Raw genomic sequence first — 16223 nt, 5'->3', positions numbered from 1 at the left:
CACAGGTTTCACTGCAGGCTGACTTGTGTCTCCACCCAACCCCACCCCCCAAATTCATATGTCGAAGCCCTATGGTCACAGTGTGACAGTATTTGGAGATGAAGCCTTTGGGAAATAATTAGGTTATGACGAGGTGATAAAGGTAGGGCCCTCAACACTCATGCTGGGATTAGCATCCTTACAAGAACGGACACCAGAGACCATGCCCTCTCCTCTTCGTGCGCAGAGGGGCTGTGCAAGAGGGCAGCCAGGGAGAGAGCTCTCACCAGGAGCTCCGTCTGCCAGTACCCTGACCTCGGACTTCCCAGCTTCCAGATCAGTGAGAAATAAACATCTATTGATAAAGTCACCCAGTCTATGGTGTTTGTACGGCAGCCCGAACAAACTAACACAGGTGTCTAAATCAGACAAGGATTCATGCGTTTTTGTTTTTAATTTTTAATTGGAGTTTAATTGCTTTACAATGTTGTGTTTGTTTCTGCCACAGAACAACGTGAATCAGCCGTAAGTATACACACGTCTCCTCCCTCCCGAACCTCCCCCCCACGCCCCCACCCCACCCCACCCCCTCTGGGTCTGTCACAGAGCACCACCTTGAGCTGCCTGTGATATACAGCAACTTCCCACTAGCTATTTATTTTACATCTGGTAGTATATATATATATATATATATATATATATATATGTCAGTGCTACGCTCTCAATTCGTCCCACTCTCATTCCCCACTGTGTCCACAAGTCCATTCTCTATGTCTGCGTCTATATTCCTGCCCTGCAAATAGGTTCCCCAGGAAAAGGTTCACATTCTGACTCTACTTGTGACCTTGGACAAGCTATTGTGTTTCTCTTGCCCATCATTTTGTGGACGGACTACATAATGTGAACAATGGTTGTCTGGCAGCTCTGTGAGCTGGGTTGAGTGTGGTGGAGGTGAAAGGCACCTAGCACTTTTCCTGGAACCTCCATCCATGTCAGCTCCCTTTCCCCCAACTCAAGGGTCCTTAGTGCTAGAATCTGGAATGCAACATTCCCACCAGCGATGCCTCCCATGCATGCGATGGCAAATCTCACAAATGGACACCTCTTTGGTCAATTTCAGCCTGTGGATGTGTTTTGTTTGCCCTATACCAATGTTTGGGGACATCTGGATCATTTATCAACATTTAAAAGATATGAAATTTCACGTAAAAATCTCAGTCTCTGGTTCTTCTTGAGAAATAAGATGGCATGACACTGGACCGCATTCTTCCAGCGGGGAGGGGGAGTGTAATCCCCTTGCGCAGAGAGTTAGCCCTCACTTCCATCCACCAGGCTGGCACCTGCGGGCCTCTCGGTGGGCGGCCCATGGGTTAACAGGGCTGGTGCAATCTGGCGTGACCCGTACTTTTCCTAGCTGCCCACAAACAAGGGTTTTAAGTACAATTTCAGGATCCGTCCCCTGATGCAAGGAACAATTAGCACGCTCCTGAGTCACCACTTTATTTATTTATACATCTATTGTGAGCTAAGGAACATTCATGAAGAGCCGGGGATCTTAGTTCTTGGAGTGAAACTCAGTTTTTGCAACCAGGAGGTTGGCTGACCCAGCTTTGCCCCTGTCACTCAACTTCTCGGGGCCTCAGTTTCCTCCTCTGTGAAAATGGGGCCTTGGGTGAGATGATCTCTACTGTGTCTTTGCATATTTGTGTAACTCTTATGTGAAATTCAAGGACATGGCTAGAAATTTAACACAACTCTCTTTACTTCTAAGCTCTAAAGGTTTTCATGAAAGCAGAGCTCTTAAAACACTTCACTGACCCTTAATATAGGTCTTAAGTAAATGTAAACAGGACTCAAAGAATGGCCTTGTTTAATGTTCTGCCCACTTCAGGCTTGGGTCTTTAGCCTTGATGTTCTGCACTTAACACACCCAAGAGGAATGAACACCAGCGCATTAAAAGAACTGATGTCCAATTCTTGTCCCCAGGAGATCCTGGGGCTCTGGGCCATGCCTGCTTCTCTGCCCTCATTTTACCAAAACACAAATCCAACCACACCACCACCCAACCCCCAGTGCTCTGGGCAAGTGGGCTTACTTTCAGTTCTGTGCTGAGGTCCGTTGCTACCACAGGACCTTTGCACCTGCAATTGCCACTACCTGGAGCCCTCTTCATTTAGTTAATATCCACTGATCCATCAGATGACAGCACAAGTGTCACATCACCATTCCTGGCCTCCTTGGCAAGACCAAGTCCTACTAACAGTTGTGTTGTGGTAGCTGTCACAGCTACATTATTATTAATACATTTTTTACGTGTGATCAGTTGACTAATGATTATTGCCCCAACTGAACATATTATATATTCCAGGAAAAGCCGTGTCTATATCTATCTTTATTCATTCTTGTGTTTCCAGTGCCTGGCTAATGGGGAGGCACAAAAACATTTGATGCATGAATGAATGAACGAGTAGCAGACACTACTGGGAAGATTCTGGAAGACAAACTCTTCAAGGACCGTATCTTATCGAGAGTTTTATCACCAAAACCTAATAGCAATGACAGTGACAAGGATGGTAAGAGCTCCGAGTACCAAGTACTTCACGCATTTCCAACTCTGTTCTGACAGACTATTTATGCAGTAACTCAATACCTCACAAGAACTTATGGAAGTAGGCGCATTTCCTATCCCTGTTTCACATAAGAGAAAGCCAAGGCACAAAGAGGTTGGTAAACCTCTTAGTAAAAGGAAGAACAGCTATAAAATCCTAAGCAGTCTACTCCCAACCACTAGACCATCCTGCCTAGTATGGTCAATGAGGCACAAGAAATGTTTACAGAGTGAATGACAGCTGCTAGATGTCACCCTCTACCCCTGAGCCTCAGCCACCCACACATGCACTATATACATGGACAAATGGACAGGCCCTCTCTGGAGCAGAAGTCTAGACAGACAAGGGCCCCGGAACTTCACAGTCAGAAAAGATTCAGAAAAGCCAACAGAAGCACCAATAAGAACCAAGCAAAAAACAGAACTTAAGGTGAGGCTCCCGGAGTGATGGTGAAGCGTAGCCCCTCTGCCCCAGATCAGGCCCACAGAAGGGAGGGTCCCTGCCGGGCCAGCCACATACCTGATGTTTTCATTCAGCGCATAGAGCTCATTGCTCTGCAAGCCGCCCCCTTTAAAGACGTTGATCACGGCAGTCTGGACGCTGTGGGGAAATAGAAAGACCCCGGGTGAGTGGATCTGCCTCCCCGGTGCCACCTCCACAAGCGGCTCAGAGCCGAAGGTGGGGAGAAGGGCCAGGAAGCCCGGGGCACAGGCAGGGCCACGTTTTCTCTCCCTGGAATCCATCACTTGCACACGAGGGTCCTTGGAGAGGGAGGAAGACTGAGCCCCAGAGGACAGAAAGAGGCCCTCTCCCCGCACTTTCTCGCAGGCTGGCAGCCCTGCTGGGAAGCAGCCTTACTCAAGGGCGGGCAGTGGGATCTGCCCTCGGGAAACCGCGTGGCCAGCACCTGCGGGCCTGGAAGAATCCCGCGTGGCTCTGACTGCAAGCAGGAGTTCACCCCAGCCTGCAGGTCTCTCACTTAGGAGGCCTCTGTCTTCACAGCCTGGAAAAGATCATGCCTTGGCTTATCTTAATTTTTTTTAAATTTTGCAATTATGGATTTTAATTGTCCTTGCCTTTTGTTTTACTTTTTTAAAAAAACTGGAGTATATATAATTGCTTTACAATGGTGTATTAATTTCTGTGATACAATGAAGTGAATCAGCTATACGTATACATAATATCCTTTCCTTCTTGGCACTCCCTGCCAGCTCCCCGCTCAATCCCACCCATCTAGGTCAGCAAGGAGCACCGACCTGAGCTGGTGCTATACACCAGCTTCCCACCAGCGACCCGTTTCACAGCCGGTGCTGTACGTACGTCACTGCTACTCTCCCAATTCATCCCACCCGCCCCTCCCCCTTTGTGTCCACATGTTCCTTCTCTATGTCTGCATCTCTGTTCCTGCCCTGCAAATACGTCCATCTGGACCATTTTTTCTAGATTTCATATTCATGCCCCAATATACGATATTTGCTTTCCTCTTTCTGATATTTGTTTTCATACTTCACTCTGTATGACAGACTCTAGGTCCAGCCTTTCAACAGTACTTTCTGGGAAGAACTCCAGAAGGGCTGGCCTCACTTCCCCTTCCCCTCCCACGAGTGCCCAGGCAGGAGAGTTGATCCCTTGAAGGACCCAGGTAAGTCTCTGGACCCAGCCCAGGATTTCAGCAAGGAGCTGATCACAAGTTTGTCTTCAGCCCAGGTTTCAGGCTTTTTTAAAATGAACCAGGTTCATTTTAAGTAGAACCAGGTTCTACTTACCATCAAACCATTTCAGATCTCTCCTCCCTCACCATCATGAGTTGTGTATTCATTAAAAAAAAACCCGATAATGATCCAAATGACAAAAAAAAAAAAAACACTTCAGTAATGCTTTAAAATAACAATGCATTTGATTTATCCAAAGAAGAACCAAATTTGAAAAACAGCTCCAGGAGGGTGAGACATAGTATGGATTCAGTCTCTACTCAGTACCTGGTACACAGATTGGCTGGACACCTTTCGAAGGTGCAGTGTCTCCTCTCTCAGCCACCAGCAGCTTCCAGGTGGGGATCAACCCTGGTCTATGCTGCATTGCTAGCTTTTCACAGATACATGTCAAATCTTCCCAAACAGGTAGCAGGTGACTGGAAGTTATTTAGACATTCCCACCCTCAGGTCTCTGACAACTGGCGTGAGACTAATGTTAAGTTTTGATACAACTGTCCTGGGCTGGTTAACTGACTTTGAGAGCCCAGAAGCCCCCAGTGGTCTGCTTTCCCTCTATTCAAACAAGGAAAGACAGGGAGAGAGAAAGAGGGACAAGCTAGGAGTATGGGATTAACAAACTAGGATACAGCAACCAGGATTCACTGCATACTACCGGGAACTATATTCAATATCTTGTAATAACCTATTGTGAAATATAATCAGAAAAAAATAACTGAATCTAACAAAATATTGTAAATAAACTGTATATCAATACAAAAAGAAAAAATACATTAAAAAAAAGAAAAGAAAAGCTGATGGATACAGCTGCCAGGGAAATGGGCACACTGTGTCAATCACCCCTATACCCATGACCTTCTGGAGCCGTGATCTCAGGAGATGCTGAAGTCCAGCCAGCCCCCGGCCCTGGCACCCCAACCCCTACCCCACCACCACCTTCCTGCCCACCCAGTGCCTCCCATACCTGTTCCAAGCGGAGTTGGAACTCAGCTGCCGAGCCTGGCGGGCTGCCTGGAAGCGGGGCAGGTCGCTGAGCGCCGGGGAGCTCATGAAGCGCGGTCTGGGCCTGCGGAAGGAGCCCATCTTGGGGAACTCGACGGGTAGGCTGGGGGCGAAGCCACGGGTCATAAGTCCAGGTGAGGGGGCGGCTTCTCCTCTGGACCAGAAGGTTCTGACTGCCCACCCAAAGGGCTTCTCCCAGGGCTGTCTTCCGGCCGTCGGGCGTTCTCAAAACCACGGCGTTGGCCAATACCTGAAAAGAGAGGCCAGCTTTTCTTAAAAACGTCTGGGCTAAGCAGACGCCATCTTGGGGGAAGCTGGCTGGGACTTCCTGGCAAACGACCCCCCCCCCCCCAAAAAAAATTCCAGGACCCTACAGTACTATCTATATCTCGCAGGGTCCCATGCACAAGTGTTCACAAGCCTCCTTTTGGTTATAACCTTGTGGTCATCCCCAAGTGGAGAGGCACTCACAATGGGTTGAGGCCAGTCCTACAGAAAAGTGATTTCTAAGCTACGTTTGACTGTGGTTCCCATGCACACCTATCAAAGTTTGGGCCCCCGCTGAGTTTCTGTAGCTTCCACCAAGTTTTCCATTGAGATGACTAAAAAAAAAAAAAAATAGAGCACACAAGAGCTCCTTGTCTAGGCACTGAAGATGGTCTATGACACGCTCTGACCCCAGCAGCCCACATGCATCGCTCACTATTTCCCAAAGCATCAGCGCCTCTTCCCTCAGGCTCATCTCCTCACCCTCACTTACCTGCCGTCCATTCATGCACTCCATCAGAACATATTTATTGGTTACTATTTACTAACCAGGCTTCCCTAGTGGCTCAGTGGTAAAGAATCCACCTGCTAATGCAGGAGACATGGGTTGGATCTCTGGGTCAGGAAGATCCCCTGGAGGAGGAAATGGCAACCCACTCCAGTATTCTTGCCTGGAGAATCCCATGGACAGAGGAGCCTGGTGGGCTACAGTCCATGGGGTCACAAAGAGTTGGACACAACTTAGTAATAAACAGCAACAATTTATTAACCATGTGAGCTGTGGAGCATCCGAAGATTTCTAAGACCTAGTCCCCGCCCTCAAGAGGCTCATGGTCTATGGCAAGAGAAGTCGTCATGTATTTGCTCATGCAATAAACATTTAAGAAACCCCTACAGCACTTCAGGTGCTCAGGTATTGGGGATGCATGGTGGCCATGCAGAATGTGGTCCCTGCCCCATGGAGCCGTTCCAAGTGAGGCTGCAGCCTTTTGATTGTATCTACAATTTCCCTTGGGGCTTCCCTGGTAGCTCAGCTGGTAAAGAACCAGCCTGCAATGCAGGAGACGCCGCTGGGAAAATCCACTGGAGAAGAGATAGGCTACCCACTCCAGCATTCTTGGGCTTCCCTGGTGGCTCAGATGGTAAAGAATCCACCTGCAACGCTGGAGACCTGGGTTCAATCCCGGGGTGGGAAGATCCCCTGGAGGAGGGCATGGCAACCCCCTCCAGTAGTCTTGCCTGGAGAAACCCCAAGGACAGAGAAGCCTGGCGGGCTACAGTCCTTGGGGTTGCAAAGAGTCAGACACGACTGAACGACTGATCACAGCACAGCCCTGTTTCCCTTGCCCAGAACCCCCTCCCTCTTCCTCTCTGCTTATCTAAATCTAACTTACCCTGCAGGGTTGGGTTCAATGACACTGTCTCCTGGAAACCTTTATGACTCCATGGTTAATGACTTTGAGTGAATCTGGGTTCACATCTTAACAAGGTCACTCCCAGGTTGTGTGACTTCAGGCTGATTGAGTCTGAGAGTCCTCAGCCGCTAGCAATGCCAACTCCACAGGACAGGTAAGAGGGGAAATGAGATGGTGTGACCTGCCCAGCAAAACAGCAGACCTGAGGCTCTCAAGCACCGGCTATTTCTGTTCAGACCTGTCTCTCTCACTTCTCTGGGCACTTTTGAACCTGCCATTTCAGTCTTTTATCCTTCAGTCAGCGTCAAGTCCAAACTGACAATGCAAAGTGAGTTTGGGAACTGGTCAGAGGGAAGAACAAAAGGAAACCACCAAGATCACAGTCACTTTTTTCTTCCAAAGCTTTAGGGTTTAGCCCAGAAGTATTCTCAGTGGCACCTCACCAGCTACTCTGCTGTGTCCCCAAAACCAACACTGAAAGAAAAAGATTTTCCAGCCACAAATGCCAACTTTCCAGCTGGCAGGGGGAGCAGGTTTTGCAGGCCCAGCTGTGGTGTTGGAAGAAGGAAGAATCCAGGTCCCTCCTCCCAGGGAAACAGGCTGCCCTGGTCAGTGAAGCACTGAGGCTGCTAGCTGGGCCCTGAGACTGTCCATCCAGAGGGCGTGGGCAGGGTTACCACTCCCTGTAGACAGTGGGCACAGTGACAATGTACTTGTAAAACCAAGAGCCCAGAAAGGAATGACTCGTCCTACCTCTGACATTTTTTAAATGTGTCCCACTTTCTCTGACAGTCTCCTGCCCTTCACCCCATTCTCAGAATGAGCTGATGATGACTAAACTTTACCAATAAATGCTGAGGAAGTCATGGCAGACCTGCTCACTTTCAGAGGGTCTCAATAACCCCACAAGTGCCCTGGAAGGTGGAAAGATCTATGCAAATAAATGAGTGGGGCAATGCAGTAATAAAACCACGGGAGCCCTTCAGACGCCTTAAATTAGCTGGCTTTGGGATTTAACTTGCCCGGTAAAGGTCACACAATTAAGAGAGACTCTGTTTCACCACCCTTCTTTAAATGGGCCTGTTAAGTGCAATTCATCTGTGTAATTATGGGATATTAACTCCATTTACAAGGATCCTAAACTCCAGGTGATGGAGCTGCCTCCCACTCAGGGGCACCTGTACAGGGAAGTGGAAAGGTGAGCAGAATGCATCATTCGAGTCTTCTGGCTTCCTGCTGAAACACCGCTTCTCCAGGAGGCTGGGCAGCACAGCAGATCCCGGGAGCGGGCTCCTACCCCACCATCCCACTTCTCAGCTACTGCCTCCCGTCCCACTGCCAGGCTTCCTCTCCAAGCCGTGTGCACATCCAGCAAGCCTCGTGGGCAGCCCCATCTACATAGGCAACCCTTTTAACTAAGGGAGACTTAGTCAAAAGGATGATGACTGCGGTGTCCTCGGCATTGCCTCAGCCGCGCAGTAACACACAGCCAGGAGCATCTCTGACTCATTCGTCCCCTGCAAAACCTGCCACCCTCAGATCCAGACATTCCAAAGCTGTCTTCATCCACCATGCCTACTTCCGGCTGGAGCCTAGAGGCCTCCCCACAGCACCGAGAGGAAGCTGCTGGGCGCGTTGATGAGAGGGGCCTAAAAGGGAAACGCTGACACAGCCTGTATCCACCTGCCATGGCGCTGTCTCCTCACACCCGGGCTTGTCCCGACCTAAACAGGACAAGGCAGAAACTCACAAGACAGACGGGGCTTCGGAGTGAAGCCAGGCCAGGCTCTCGCTTCCAGAGGACAAAAGTGAGGCCCAGAGGAGCAGAGAAAGGTCTGATGTCCGAGGTAGGAGACAGCCAGGACTGGCTAGAACTCAGGTTCCCTCATTCCTGATCTAGAAAGTTTCCCAGCCCCTACCTAGGCCATTCTGTAGGCTCTTTGAAGACGGCAATCAGATCGAGACTTACTCATCTCTGTAACCTCAAGCCTAAGGGTACTGCTGAAGCTAAAAATGAAGAAAGACTAGCAACTCATAAGGCACCAACTGCCTGCCTGACTTGATGACAAACGCTGTCACAAAACCCCATCTGAAGATCAGAAAAGTTAAGTAACCTGCCAGAAGTCACATAGCTATTAAGAGGCAGATCACTGACTGACGACTGGCCTCATCCTGCAGCCCATTCTCACTTTGCTGGGAGACCAGACGTGGCCAGGAAGATCACAACTGAAGCTACCAAGTTAGGCAGAAACATCTAGTCACAGAATTTCATATTAAAATTTAAACCTCATGCCCCAGAGATGGATAAACAGACATAAGGAACACTAAGACCACATTTGACACGGGCAAGGGGAGCACAAAGAGGAGAAAAAAGGAAGGCGAAAGCATAGACTGCTCTAGTTAGACACCTCACCCCTTACTCTCTGTGCGACCTTGGCAGATCTCTTGACCTCTCTGAGGCTCAGTTGCCTCCTGCAGGAGATGAGCCAGCTAGCGTGACAACCTCAGGGTTGAATGAGGATAAAAGGAGGATATTTGTAAAGCACTTAGATGGAACAGTGCGTGGCAAACAGCAAATGCTTCACAAGTGCTTGTTAAATAAATAACTTGTTATTTCTAAATCTCTAGGCAGGGACAGCAGTGGGAACACAGCAACACTTCCTCTAGCTTATGGCGGCCTCACAAACATCTGGAAAATACTCCACTTGGGAGCAGGCCAGGTCTCCGAGCCCCCATGGTGGTCATAGAGCATTAGGGCCTTGGGTAACTCAGGATGGTATTTATTGAGGCATGATGCCTTTCAACTCCTTTCCTGTAGCACTATTTCTGGGTGGCAGTGGGGTGGGGGTTGGTCACAGAGTGAAGCAAGCTAAGAATTACTGGCCCTTTGGCCCAGCAGTTCCACTTCTAAGAATGTACCCTACAGAAATGGTCACATGGTCCTGAAGACTGGCAGATATGCCAGTTCTTTGCAGTAATGAATAATGGAAACTACCAAAATATCCACCCATAGGGGGCAGGTTAATCAACGATGATACCCCCTAAATGGAATGGTTGCTGTTCAGTTGCTCAGTCGCATCCAACTCTTTGCAACCCCATGGACTGTAGCCCACCAAGCTCTTCTGTCTGTGGAATTTTCCAGGCAAGAATACTGGAGCAGATTGCCATTTCCTGCTCTAGGGGATCTTCCCCAGTCAGGGATCAAACCCATGTCTGCTGCATCTCCTGCGTTGCAAGCAGATTCTTTACCACTGTGCCACCTGGGAAGCCCAAATGGAACATTTAACATACCATTAAAATTAACAGGAATGACTGTAGTTCTCAAGGAGGAGTGGTCACTAGAGGCTTTTGAATCAGGCAAACCCTGGTATCAATGCTCATTCCGCCACTCATTGACTGTAGGAGGCAGAAAAACTGGCCCCCAAAGATAGAGTCACTGCTTAGTCCTCAGAACCTGAGACCATTGCCTTGGGTGGCAAAAGATGTAATTAAGTCAAGGATCTAGAGAGAAGAAGCTTAGCCTGGATTATCCAGATGGGCCCATAAATATGATTACACGTATTCTGATAAGAGGGCTGCAGGAAATTGGAGACAGAAGAGGAGACACAGATACACACAGAGAAGATGAGAAGACGGAGGAGGAGACAGGAGAGATACAACCACAAGCCAAGGAATTCTGGCAGTCACCAGCTGAAAGGGGAAAGAAATAGGTTCTCCCGATGCAGCTAGAAGTTGGTATGCTGTGAAAAAGAAAACGAGATTCACCCCTAGAATCTCTGGAGGGCGTATGATCCTATGATACATTTATTCTGGACTTCTGACTCTAGAACTGTGAAAAAATACATTTCTGGGTTTTTTTTAAAGACTTTTTTTTTTTTTTTTTTTAATGTGGACCATTTTTAAAGTCTTTATTGAATGTGTCACAATATTGCTTCTGTTTTATGTTTTGGTTTTTTGGCTTAAGATGTGGGATCTTAGTTCCCAGACCAGGGATCAAACCTGTACCCCCTGCATTGAAAGTCTAAGCCTTTTTTGAAATGCTACCTGTTAATTTTGGAAAACAGTTTGTTTTGTACTGGGGTGTAGCCAATTAACAATGTTGTAATAGCTTCAGGGGAGTGGCAAAGGGACTCAGCCATACATACACACGTATCCATTCTCCCCCAAACTGGAAGTTGAAGTTTTAATCACTAGACCAGCCAGGGAAGTCCCCACGCCTGTTGTTCAAAGAAAACCCAGGTTGTGGGCATTTGTTACTGCAGCCACCACAAATGAATATACTCACTGCGTCCCTGGCCCACCCTGCACTGCAGGGTCTACATCGAAAACATGGGAGCCTGGAGAGTCGTGGTGCTGACGAACAAGATGATCTACGAGGTGCTTGGCACGGTTCCTGGAATTACGCAGGTGCCGCCGCACATGCCGTGGAGGTTCGGACCAAAGGGGCCAGAGCCAGGCTCCGTGTCGCCACTTCCAGCCGAGGCAGGTGAGTTAGGATTGGTGGTGGTAGCGATGGTGTGGGGCTGGGTGAGATGCTTCAAGGCGGGCTTGAAACAAGCTTGGTATGCAGCAAGGGCTTGATATCTGCTACCCATTGCTTATTTTTATTACCACCACCACCACTGCTGCCGTATTAGCCTGCTCTGTCTGCTCTAACCAAAGACCACAGACGGGGTGGGTTCAAGCAGCAGACATTTATTTTCCCACGGTTCAGCAAGGTGGTTCTCTCCTGAGGCCTCTCTCCCTGCCTTGCAGACGGCCACCCTGTGTCCTCATGGGGACTTTCCTCCGTGTGCCTGCATCCCGCGTGTCTCTCTGTCCAAACTTCCTCTTCTTATAAGGACGCCAGTCAGATTGGACGAGGGTCCACTCTAATGAGCTCGTTTTAACTCAGTCACCTCTTCAAAGTCCCTATCTTAAAATATTACGTTGGCCAAAAAGGCTTGTTGGGTTTTTTTTTCCCATAAGATGTTACAGAAAAATCCGAACCAACGTTTTGGCCAACCCAATACAATCACATTCTCAGGTACTAGGGGCTGGATCTCAACATACGGATTCTAGGGGGACACAATTCAGCTACAACCCCACCGCCACCACTACATCATCACTGTCACCATCACAAAACCTTCCTCGCCTGAAGTCTCTGAGTTACAGAAACCATGGTGCTTTAGTAGATGTTCGCTCATGAAGGACCAATGAGGTTAACACTTAGGAAAATATGCCTCTAGAATGATTTAAGTAGTTAAGTGTTGCGTGCTTTTCAGTTATCTGGAAAGCCAGTGTCCTGTGTCCACGAAGCATGAGACAGTTAGAGGGTTCCTGGATGCTGTCACTGGCCTTGCTCTCCCCCAGGCTCATTGCACGGGGTTTCTTTGGAAACTCGGGATCCACAATGTGTATCTTGGAGAAGAATGTGGTGTCTTGCCTTCTCCCGGCTTCTAGGGCCAGGGCACGGGGAGGGGGCGCAGCCTACGGGCTGGGCCAATGGGCAGAAGAAGGTGGTATACTTAGCGGAAAATGCAAATGAATTCTATTGTACTAAGGCTCCAACCCTCGGCTCTGAAAAGGGAAGTAGGATCATGGCAAAACTTAAAGAAGTGGGTGGCTTATAATGACTCTGAGGCTTCCTAGAAAAAGCCAATCTGAGGGTAAACAACAAAGAAGTCAAACAAAACTGGGTACTCAGTCTGATGTGGCCGCCCAGAAAACAAAACAGGAGAAACCCGTTCCCAGGGAAACCACACTGCCAGCTCATCTGATAAGGTCCCCTCACCCCCACCCAGGTGCCCCTGAAGGCAGGAAGCCCAGCGTGGAGCTCCTCCCCTGGGACACGAACACAGAGATGAAGAGCCAATGACCTTCCACACCCTCAGGATTTAGATACCGTCATTCAACTCCACCCATCCATTCTCTTAACTATGGCCAGGGCAGTCTTGATCATGATGACCGCAGAGAATGATGGCATATTGACTAAGGGCAAAGAAAGGGACAGGCCCTTGACATGCCTTATCATGGTGCTTCTAAAATGAATTCAGGGGGGCTTGACCTGAATATAGACCCCTAATCTATATCTTTCGTGATATAGATTAGAATAGGAAATATCAGAGTGCACCCATCTGGGGGAAACGTGCATATTACACATTTACTGGGACTAAATATATCAGTATTTCCTACCATCAAAATGTTAGAAAGCCCCTGAAAAAGACACATGTTCATTGTAGCCCAATGCTCATTGTAGCACTATTTACAATAGCTGGGACGTAGAAACAACGTAGATGACCAGTGACAGATGAATGGATAAAGAAGCAGTGCTCCATATATACAGTGGAATATTACTCAGCCATAAAAATGAATGCCCTTTGAGTCAGTTCTAATGAGGTGGATGAACCTAGAGCCCATTATGCAGAGAAAGTCAGGAAGAGAAAAACAAATAACATATATTAACGCATATATATGGAATCTAGAAAGAGGCCAATGAACCTGTTTGCAGGGCAGTAATGGAGACTCAGACATAGAGAACAGACTTGTGGATATGGAGGAGGGAAGGAGAGGGTGGAATGAATGGAGAAAGTAGTATTGAAATATACACACCACCATATGTAAAATCGATAGCCAATGAGAATTTGCTGTATGGCTCCGGGAACTCAAACTGGGGCTCTGTGACAACCTAGAGGAGTGGGATGGGGTGGAGGTGTGAGGGAGATTCAAGAGGGAAGGGACATATGTATACCTTTGGCTGATGCATGATGATGTATGGCACAAACCAACACAATATTGTAAAGCAATTATCCTTCAATTAAAAATAAATATATTTTTAGAAAATGCTTGGAAGCCCTGTGTGCTATCATCTTCCCCATCTTACAGAGAATGAAATGGAGATGCTGCTTTGAACAAGAACCCAACACCGCAGTGCCTGCAATGCTCACAGAGCTGTCACTTCAATGCTTTCAAAGGCTCCCCACAGGTCTTAGAACAAATCCCCAAACCTCATCCTCACATTCTCACCTCCCTTCACTCTGCACACCAGCTTTCCTACATTTCCTCTAGTACTACCTGCTCTCTCCTGCCCCAGGACCTTTGTATGTGCTGTGCCCTCTGTGCAAAATAGTTTCTACTCACTTACCCAGGCTCAAACCTGCACACCCTTTATCATCTAAACTTCACTTGCTCAGAGAGGTCCTACTCCTCCCCCCACCCACCCCCACCCCAATCAGCTTACACCACCCCACAGAGCACCCTCCTCACCAGGGACCAGTTTCATGGAAGACAGTTTTTCCATGGATGGGGGCAGGGGATGCTTTGGGGGTGATTCAAGTTCATTACATTTATTGTGCACTTTATTTCTATTATTATTACATCAGATCCACCTTAGATCATCAGGCATTAGATCCCAGGGGCTATGGACCCCACAATAAATCACTACAGAAATATTTCTTATGGTTTCCATGAGGTCCATAATGGCAGGGACTATGTCTATTCGGTTCTCAAGTGCATCCCCAGAGTGTAGTATAATGCAAGAATTCCACAGATATTTGATGAATGTGCAAATGAACCTGTCAGAGAGTGAGTCTTGCTAGGAGACACAGAAACTATAAACAAGTATCAGCTGAGGATTCCAATAGCTCAAATTACACACGGCCTTACTGTATGAAAACATCCTAGTATTAAAATCTGACAAGCCTGGGTTCAAATCCAACCTCCACAATGTATCAGCTGGGTGACCTGGATAAATGACTCAACCTCTCTGAATCTCTGTTTCCTCATCTGTCAAACGAATGTGATATTTAGCTCAATGTTAGTATTAAATGAGGCAGCCTAGATCATGGCCTCAGCCATAGTAGAAGACCCCCTGATTGGAGCTAGTATTAAATTTTCATAGAACATTGTTCTCCACGAAGCCTCCATAGGTTCCCAAAGATGACATCCAGTCATGGTGTGGGGCTTGACTGAGCACAGTCTGGGGCAACTGCCATGGAGGGAAGTTTGCAACCTGGTGGCTCAGATGGTAAAGAATCTGGCTGCAATGTGGGAGACCAGGGTTCGATCCCTGGGTTGGGAGATCCCTGGGTTCCCCTCTGGAGAAGGAAATGGCAACCTGCTCCAGTATTCCTGCCTGGAGAATCCCATGGACAGAGGAGCCTGGCAGGATACAGTCCACGGGGTTGCAAACAGTTACATATGACTAAGCGACTAACATACACAAAATGACGAAGGTTGTATCCTCGGACACAGCAACACTACTTCCAGGGATGTTACTCTGGGCATGTCGAGTGGCTTTTAAAACCTGAGTTTTTCTACTGCCTTCTTTAGAACAGCCATGGGTCGGGGAGACCCTAAACGCTCAGCATCGAGGACTGGCTCCGTCAGCTGCGGTGTCCCATATGCTGGGATCTAAGAAAGTAGGGTCAACAAACCATGCACTGACTGGGGTGCTCGCCAGGGCACTCTCTGAATGAAGCGTGTTAAAGGGCTAAACAGAATCATGTGTATGTTAGGCTCCCACCTACATAAAAAAGATGAAAAAGCGTATGTGCCTATTTCACCAAATGAGCATAAAGTATCTCTGAAAAGACAAACCAGAAACTGGTAACCCTGGTTTTCCCTAGGAAGGAAGCTGGGTGGCAGGAACACAGTGGGGAGCACTTTTCTCTATAAACCCTTACGTACTTTTTAAATTTTGAAACATGAAAATGTATTACTTTTTCAAATAAATAAGTTTAAAAAAAGTGATCAGCTGGGTGATCAGCTCCCCTTCTCAAAAGTCAAATACAAACATAGCTTATACGATTTGTTCAAAGTCACTCAGCTCTTAGAAGTCGGGATTCAAACTGGGCTCCTAATCCCCAGGGCAGTGCTCTATCACTTACCACTCACTCATTCAAAACAAATTTATTTATTTAGCATTTATTTTACAACAGGAGCTGCCTTGTGGAGGGATACATGGACCAGAAAATAAACCCTGGTAAGAAAAGATGAAAGGGAGAATCAATTTCTTTCCATCTTCGCATCATGCATCACAAACTGTCCCAAAGGGCTGAGCCTGAAACATCCCAAAGAGTGGACAGAAACAACCCAAGTTAAAGGAGGCATCCACTGCCCAATTCAATCTGGATTTTGCCATCTTAGGATAAAAGCCCAGCTGTCCCAAATCTGAAGTTTTCAAGAGAAGCCCCAAATCCAGACCTATTAGAATGTTTAAATCACTCTGTGTAAGAGTTGGCAACTAATTCACCAGGCA

At 47.8% G+C, this 16223-nt stretch overlaps 1 protein-coding gene across 8 annotated transcripts in view; it reads right to left on the bottom strand.

Annotated features, from left to right (window-relative positions):
* Nucleotides 1-16223, bottom strand: part of PRR5L (proline rich 5 like) — a 77228-nt gene that overhangs the window by 48993 nt on the left and 12012 nt on the right. For all 8 annotated transcript variants that reach the window (XR_006342342.1, XR_006342343.1, XM_043909469.1 and 5 more), the window contains 2 exons: nt 5266-5553; nt 3109-3189 (listed from right to left, as the gene is read on the bottom strand). Coding sequence is in view for 6 of the 8 variants with exons in the window: in XM_043909469.1 (XP_043765404.1) it covers nt 3109-3189; nt 5266-5429 (245 nt within the window). In the remaining 2 variants the exon portion in view is untranslated. The remainder of the gene's footprint in view (nt 1-3108; nt 3190-5265; nt 5554-16223) is intronic.

This window comes from Cervus elaphus, chromosome 1 (assembly GCF_910594005.1).
Source record: "Cervus elaphus chromosome 1, mCerEla1.1, whole genome shotgun sequence".
In the NCBI taxonomy this organism is placed as follows: Eukaryota; Metazoa; Chordata; class Mammalia; order Artiodactyla; family Cervidae; genus Cervus; species Cervus elaphus.
Note: the sequence above shows the minus strand (reverse complement) of the source record. Positions and strands in the feature narration are given on the sequence as shown.